At 35.3% G+C, this 8,143-nt stretch overlaps 1 protein-coding gene across 5 annotated transcripts; it reads left to right on the top strand.

Moving 5' to 3' along the window:
• Positions 1 to 3,896: 3,896 nt before the first annotated feature.
• LOC129572387 (putative ankyrin repeat protein RF_0381) lies at positions 3,897 to 7,688 on the top strand. Of its 5 annotated transcripts, none has more exons than XM_055452335.1 (10): positions 3,897 to 4,058; positions 4,292 to 4,437; positions 4,506 to 4,607; positions 4,690 to 4,788; positions 4,857 to 4,955; positions 5,166 to 5,249; positions 5,362 to 5,457; positions 5,518 to 5,606; positions 6,134 to 6,266; positions 7,252 to 7,688. In XM_055452335.1, exons 2-10 carry the CDS (start codon positions 4,314 to 4,316, stop codon positions 7,371 to 7,373), a joined length of 948 nt encoding a protein of 315 aa, XP_055308310.1. In that variant the 5' UTR covers positions 3,897 to 4,058; positions 4,292 to 4,313; the 3' UTR covers positions 7,374 to 7,688. The 5 variants fall into 5 exon arrangements, with proteins under 5 accessions (XP_055308310.1, XP_055308311.1, XP_055308309.1 ...); XM_055452336.1 differs by having other exon boundaries at positions 3,932 to 3,999; XM_055452334.1 differs by lacking the exon at positions 3,897 to 4,058 and adding an exon at positions 4,061 to 4,141 and having other exon boundaries at positions 4,270 to 4,437.
• Positions 7,689 to 8,143: the final 455 nt, after the last annotated feature.

Here is an 8,143-nt window from a genome sequence, read left to right as displayed (position 1 = left end):
CAAAAAACCATCAGTTTGCTTTAACCAAAACCCTAAAAAATGGCTTTCTGTGTGATTTTTCATACAAAAGTCTATTTTTCGAGGAGAATTTCAAGAAATGTCGATTTTGGACCAAATTTATGGACAAGTAGGTTGTTCACAGACTCCCATTATTTTTGCAAAAAAATGGCAGTTTGCCTTGATCCAAACCCTGAAAAATGGCTTTTTGGGCGATTTTTCATACAAAATTGTCATTTTTCAAGGGGTGAGGGGATGACGTATGACAGAAATGGGAAAACGTATGACAAGAATGGGAAAACGTATGACAAAAAAATGGCCACTTGACCCCCCCGTAAAAATGAGATTTTTCACTTTTTATACTTTGAACCCACAGGCCTGAATGGGTCGTAGAAGATTTTTTTGTAGCTCCATCGATTATCTATTCAACCATGCATATAGTTTTGAAAGTTTGTACCACAATTTTCATAGTGAAAAATGTGAAAAAAGTGCTTTAGTCGATTTTTCGCAAAATACGAGTCACCCTGATTTTTTGGCTTTGCGAGTTTTTGGCCATAACAAGTTTATACACTAAGTTTGAGCGAAATCGGAGAGGTAAAATCCTATTCTTGTTCGGTTTCGTGTGGAATTGTCGTATACACAAAATATATATATAGCGATGGGAAATGTTGCTCCAATTAAAAACAATTAAAATTATACAAAAATTGCAGAGGCAATCTGAATCATTTTCGAGCTTTATTAAATCATTTCCGTTATTCAGGGCAGAAGGCACACAATTTCAATGAACATAAAATCGAAAAAAGACTTTCAGCCTTGAATGCAAGGATTATAAAGTATATAATTAGACTGATGTTTGTTCACATAGTGGTGATTACTATCCACTTTGAATCTCCACTTTTCGTTGTAGTGCATCGAAGCCAAATTACACTATTATTATCTCCGCGAATAGACCAGACCCAATAAACCAAAAATTGAACAAATCGGATACTATTCACTATGCAGTAGTCTTAGTCTTTTCGGACTCATTAAATAAATTAACAATCAGTTAAGCGAAAGGACTTGAATATAAAAGGAAAATAAATCTAGAAATGTGTCGAACTTAAATACGCCAATTCTTCCTTTTTCTTTTCATCCTATAATAATACTACTGTGTCCAAAAAGTAAGGTGACATTGCATTTATTTTGAAAATTCTTTATTTATTCTTCCAAATCAATTTCATCGCCTTCAAAGTAATCCCCTCCCGATACAATGCACTTATGCCAACGGATTTTCCAATCTTCGAAACAGTTGAAAAAGTCGACTTCAGGGATGGCCCTGGTCTTCGCTGCGGCTTCAATCTGCTCTATCGTCTCAAAACGGTGTCCCCGGAGCGGTCTTTTGAGCTTGTTGAACAGCCAGAAGTCGCACGGTGCCAAATCAGGTGAATACGGTGGTTGTGGAACGATATGAGTCGAGTTTTTGGCGAAATGTTCACGAAGAATGATCGCATTGTGAGACGATGCATTATCATGGTGCAAAAACCAAGAGTTGTCTTTCCACAATTCCGGCCTCTTTTGGCGGATAGCGTTACGCAAACGACGCATAACACTCAAATAATATTCCTTGTTGACTGTTTGACCCGGGGGAAGGAACTCATAATGCACAACACCCCGATAATCGAAGAAAACAGTCAACATGACCTTGATTTTTGAGCGACTTTGGCGCGGTTTTTTTGGTCTCGGCTCACCTTTGGCACGATATTCGCTCGATTGGTCGGTTGTTTCCGGGTCGTAAGCATAGATCCAAGTCTCGTCTCCAGTGATCATGCATTTCGTCTTGTCAATGTAGTCAGAAAGCATTGTTTCACACACGTCAACTCGACACCTTTTTACCAAAAAATTCAATGATTTCGGTACCAGTCGAGATTTGACGCGTTTGAGGCCCAAAACATCCTTCAAAATGGTATTGACTGAGCCTTTCGATATGCCAATATCATCAGCAAGGTCTCTAATCGTTAATCGACGGTTTTCCAACACCAAATCTTTAATTTTTTGGACGTGAGCTTCGTCGGTTGAGGTTGATGGTCGCCCAGCACGCTCTTCGTCTTCGACACATTCACGGCCTGCTTGGAACTCACTATACCACTTGTAAACATTTTTTTTCGACATAGCCTCATCACCAAAGGCTTTCTGCACCATCCTCAACGAATCCGCAGCAGAAAATTGATTCCGCAAACAAAATTTAATGCAAATTCTTTGATCAACAAATTTCGACATCGCAAAAAACGAGAAATTCACTTTTAGCAGTCCACAAAACGAAGCGTATCTCAAACACTAATGAATATTTTGACGTGTAATTTGGCAGGGATGTCAAAGACAGTCCTACCAACCTAAAAATAAAAGGATTTTTTCAAATTCCCCAGCGCGCTAAATTTTAAATGCAACTTACTTTTTGGACACAGTAGTAAATGCTAATTTTGTAATGATAGGCCATTCTAAATTATTTTAAAAGAAATCGATCGACCTTTCGAAGCTAATAGATTTGAATATTTGTCACAAGACCATTTGGGCAGTTAAATTGGAATATTCAGTATCTCTACATATGTCTCTCGGTTCGGTTGCAAACACAGCTCATTTGAAAAAAATCTTTTCCGAGCTTTTGTTCGATTAATTATTCTCACCACAGTCCATTTTGTCAAAACGTGTGACTACAATTTTTTTGCCATAAACGCTATCAAAATTGCAAAACGAATTCAAGATTAGAAAAAGTTCTTGTGACAACAACTTCTTGGTAAATAACTGATTCAAAATGGGGGTCATCCCTTTGAGAACAACGCGAAGAGTTCTTGAATGGCTCTGCATATACCCGACCAATAAAATGATCAGTAATCGGACCAAAGTGAGCTATATCATCTTCAGCGTCATACTTTTCATACTAAATCTGAATGGTTTAGTGACGAGTGCGGCTTATCTTTTGAAGTTTGCGTCAACGGATTTGGAAAGTGCGTTGTATGCGTTATTCCAAGTTGATGCGTTGACGGCGACTGGTTACACGAATATCGTGCTTCTACTTTCGCGGCCAAATTTGCTTCTTTTCATATTTGCTTCATCTGCGGCCAAAATATGTGCCATCTTTCGATGCAAAGCTTGCCACAAACCGACTGTCATCATCTTGTCAGATTCTCATAACATTTACTAAAAAAATCATATGCACAAACAATCACAGCAATCTGTATGCACAATTGCACAAACACTAACAAAATAATGTACTTAAATATTAATTTGCGATGAAGTCATTCAGTGAAGTTCATTTTTATCTGTGATTAGAATAAAAGATTAATACCTGAATTAAAAATATTTGAGCTCATTAGTAGATCGATTAAAAAAGAGAACAACATGTTTAGGCATTGAATATAAAAGAAATGTTTCCGTTTTAGCTCACTTTAATAGATATAGCGCCCTACCGTCAAATAAAATGATAGCAGTTGTTCAACTTATACGAATCCATTATTATCGGAAACAATCCATTATTCGTCGAGCTGGTGCTGTAATTGGATGCGCTTTTATGTTAAATGCCACGATACGACGATGAAAATTCCAAACAACATAAGTTCCGTATAAACGGGCAACAAACGATGCGCAATTTTTCTAAACTAATGTCGAATGCGCAAAAGATGGGCTGTAAACATGCATGAAATGAACCTGATTTTCAATTGCCTTTAACTAATGTGAGATCAAATGAGATTGAATAGTCGGGTAAGCGTAAACAGAAGCAGACATCCAAACTTACCTTATGTTCAATTGAACGCACTTGCTTAATGCATTCTCTCTAGAAACTGTTTACTGAATATTTATTATGCTTCAAAATAGCTTGTGATAAATCCACTTGTAAATGATTTACTGCGATGAAGGAATGGTCTTGAATCGCTATCAATTTACTCGACGAGAGTATAAAACATGCGCAGATACAACCAAGTGATTCAGTTTTAATGTAACGTTCTCTCGGCATCAATCATTTATATGGTTTGTGACATAATATTGAAGTGTAATTTAATCATCATCACTTTTTTGTTGTAGCTCTAGTAAGTATTTTAGAACATAATCTTGTTCAAAGTCAAGTTTAATGTCATTAGTTCATCGTTGAATCAACGGTCTTGAAGAATGGGTGAAGAAAATCGTTGTCAAAAGTCAAAGTCAAAATCAAGATCAAGATCTGTTCATAAGAATTTCAATATTACAACAGGAATAACATTCCTGGAATATATCATTTTATGTTTTTACTTGAATCCATAGATTTCAAATTGCTTTCTTCCAGACTTTCAACAAAATATTTCGTTATGGAATGTTTACTTCTAATTTTTCTATTGTTTGGGCCAATCGTTTCCAAGAACATCGAAGAGATTAACGTCACTTCTAGAGATGAATTCGGGAACACACCTCTTCATGATACGGCCCGTTATGGTAACCATAGGCTTTTAACAACGACCCGAACTTAAATTATATTAAAGTTGATTTTGTTATGAATGTAGGCTATTTCTTGTACAAAGCTAGGCTTCTAATTCAGAGAGGTGCTGATGTAAATTCAAAAAACTTAAATGGAGAAACTCCGTTAATTTTGGCTGCTAAACATGGTAAAAATCACTTCGTCCAGTATTTTTTGTATTTTTTTTCAATTGCAAGTGTTTTTGAAATGAGTACATATTCATTGGTCAGGCAAAACGGATATCGCTGAAGTTCTGGTTAAAAGTGGAGCTAATGTAAATGCTAGAAGATTTAATAGGGAAACCGCTCTTCATATTGCAACGAAACAAAGTAAATTCCGATTGTTTGTGACAGCAATTTGAGCAAATTGTTTTTAATTGATCAATTATCAACGGCAGATAAAGTGGACATCGTGAGAATCCTAGTTGAAAACGGCGCTGATATCAACGCCAGAGATGACGAAGAGAAATCTCCACTTTTTTGGGCGTCGGAATACCGTAACTATCCATTTTTATACTTTCAAATGAGTTGATGAGGAAAATTATGGGATTGTATGAATATTTGAAGTGTACTAGCATAAAAAGCAGAGCAGCAGAGGTGAAAACATAAATTTCTGATCCCACTGTTTTCCCAGCAACACAAATTTATCATTTAATTTTTAAATTTTTTGAAATGTGATTTGTTCTGATCTAAATATTCTGATTCAGGGAACGAGAACATTGCCAGAATCATAATTGAAAACAGAGTCAACGACGAACAGGCTGCAGCACTAATGGTGGCAATTACTTTAGGTATGCCGAAAAGTGAAATTGTTTACATTTCTCAATTGATATGGCCAAAATGCATTTGGAACTATTTGACTGATAGCAAATTGGCTATTTGAAAGTTGTGCTACCATTTCAGGCAATGAAGACTTGGTCAAGTACATGGTTGAAAACGGTGTCAATGTTGATGTTCAACTACAGGATGGAAGAACTGCTTTGCATTTATCAGCAATCAGTTGAGTGCTTTTTTTAAATAAATAAATACATTTTGATAAATGCTTTTTAAAATTTTTAGGTGGAAAACCCAAAATCGTTAAAGCGCTTCTTTTGAACGGTGCTAATATAAATGCCAGGGATAAAACTAAAGAAACTCCACTTCATGCGGTTTGTACTGCCTTTTTTTGCTTGTTTTTTAATAGTTTTTTCTATGTGCAATTTGAATGACTTACGTTCGACTGTTAAGACTGTATTTAAAACTTGCACGCGCTTGTTCCGGACCTATGCTCTTTCCCCGCACACGCGTCTGTCCGTCTTCTCGACGCAACAATAACAATAAATCAGCACATTCCTAGTAGTTTATGCACTGTTCCATATCTTTATTCCAAATTCTACAAAAATTAACAACAATGCAAAGCAATCCATGCAAGCTGCACGATGAACACTTCGGCTATCAATATAATGGTGACAACTGTTGTAAAACAGAAAAAAAACTCATTATGCGACACATCACCGATGTGATTCTGCTATTGTATCAGTCGGTTGATAGACTGAAGAATAGAATACAAATTCCACTTCAAATGGAAACAGAGTTCAATTTCTTATGGTGAATTTGAAGTCAGTGGGTCTGGGCAAATATAAAGAAATAGCTTCTAAATTCTAAATTCCAAATTACAAAAAGTGTCTTACTACAGGTTGTTCGACTTGCAAGTACGAACGTTGTTCGCATTTTCACTGAAAACTGGGCTGATTTGGGTATCACAAACGATAGAGGGCTGACACCACGTGAACTTGCTCTCTGGATGAGCGAACTACCGAGCGAAAAATGTAATTTGAAATTTTTGAATGAAATTTAGAATTCGAATTAAAAATTTTTATTTACATTATGAAATTTATAATTTTGATTGTGAAAAAACTGACGTCATATTCCACAATTTTTATTAAAAACCTACTTGATTACCTTTACTTTTGAACCTACATGGGATGAAAAGTCCCGATTAGTAGTATCAGAAGAACTGAACTAGTATAGTTCAAATATGTATGAAAATTGTAGTGTAAGCGAGGTTCCTATATCTTCGTTACATCACAATTCATAACGTACAAATCTTACGAAGATCTGGATGGAGCTGTTGATGTTTCAAAGAAAAATTGCGAAATGACAAATACAATATAATACTTCTATTCGTGAGACGTAAAAGAATGTACCTATGTTTTTTTGTCGATTTATATTTTTGAAAAGGAAAGTAGGTTTTCTGTTGATTCTATCTGCGTTAAAAGGAAGTATGTTGGCATCCCGTCTAGCCCCCGCGGTTTTTCACGGTTTCCGCGGAACTGATAAGAGATAACAACTTGGTGTCTTCGGCAAAGTTGTAGTACTTGAGGTCTTCTATAACATTGCTGAAGACATCTATCTCTTATCTCTTAACAGTTGCGCGCAAATCACGCACATAAAAAAGCAAATTTTATATAGAACTTTTTTTTCTTATCATTTTTCGCGCTTTTCGCGGAACTGATAAGAGATAAGAGATAACTGATTTCAGCAATGTTATAGAAGACCTCAAGTGCTACAACTTTGCCGAAAACATCAAGTTGTTATCTCTTATCAGTTCCGCGGAAACCGTGAAAAACCGCGAGGACCCGCGAAAAACGAACATACATTCTTTTAACCATTATTAGTTGCAATGAAATATACTTCTCTTTATTGCTACGAAGTTGGACCAACTTGCGTTCTTTTACGTCTCACTAATAGACTTGTCAATCATATTTTAAAATAACATCATAGTCAACAATAATAACAAATGTATTTGTACAGATCACGAGTATTTGTGGATGGCCTCAATTTTGCAAAACGCAGAGGAAAAGCAGAGAGAAAGAGCGAAAGAAAAACGAAACGCAAACGAGCACCAGAAATGTCTAGCCGATGTGATTGATTAAAGTGTTTGCTAACGGTCGAAAAATGACATAGTTCCAAACCAACCAACAATTTTATGTTTAATATTTCACTTTTAAATCAAAGCAATTTTTTCAAAAAATGATCATGAATTTTCAATTTTTTCTTTAGATATCATCTTCCGTTGCACCTGAGTAAATTTAAAATCGATATTAGTCAGAAAATAAAAATTAGATCTTTTTTCAATGCTTTTATCATCCGAAATAATTAGTTTGAAATAGTTGCTATTAAATTTTTACAAATGCAGTTTATTAATTGTAAATAAATAAAATGAGAAAATAAACGCTAATCAAATGAAATCACTTATTTTTTTCTATGCAATGCACACATTACTACAATTATCCAATTTAATGATCGTGGTATTAACATTCAATTGTTCAACAGTCAATCGAATCGGAAGTCTAATCGTTAGAATAGCAAAATAGAAACCTATAGAATAGCAAAATTTTAATTAATCCAAATTAAAACGTGTCGTCTGTTTAACAATTCTATAGGTAATATATAGATGTGAATATTGTTAAAAGTCCAATTGAAAACGGAACTATTATGTTACATACACTGTCAAAACTATTCAACATTTTTATGTTGGTATTTCTGGTAATATACGGAATTAACGGTAATCCGTGAATTTCATACTATATAACCGGATCTCCGTCAAAATTGAACTGTCAACGCAGACGTGCTGTGTGTATGTATTCTAACGGAGATCCGGCAATATACTATGAAATTGACGGATTACCGTGAATTCCGTATA

The sequence above is a fragment of the Sitodiplosis mosellana genome, unplaced genomic scaffold, assembly GCF_009176505.1.
Source record: "Sitodiplosis mosellana isolate CC-2019 unplaced genomic scaffold, AAFC_SMos_1.0 Smas_scaffold_4878, whole genome shotgun sequence".
Classification (NCBI taxonomy): Eukaryota; Metazoa; Arthropoda; class Insecta; order Diptera; family Cecidomyiidae; genus Sitodiplosis; species Sitodiplosis mosellana.
Note: the sequence above shows the minus strand (reverse complement) of the source record. Positions and strands in the feature narration are given on the sequence as shown.

Excerpts from the sequence above, each read along its gene's own strand:
- LOC129572387 (XM_055452333.1), top strand. The coding sequence starts at position 4,248 with ATGTTTTTACTTGAATCCATAGATTTCAAATTGCTTTCTTCCAGACTT. Across the intron at positions 4,789-4,856 it reads TCATATTGCAACGAAACAAA|ATAAAGTGGACATCGTGAGA; the intron begins GTAAATTCCGAT and ends TATCAACGGCAG. Across the intron at positions 5,607-6,133 it reads AAGAAACTCCACTTCATGCG|GTTGTTCGACTTGCAAGTAC; the intron begins GTTTGTACTGCC and ends GTCTTACTACAG.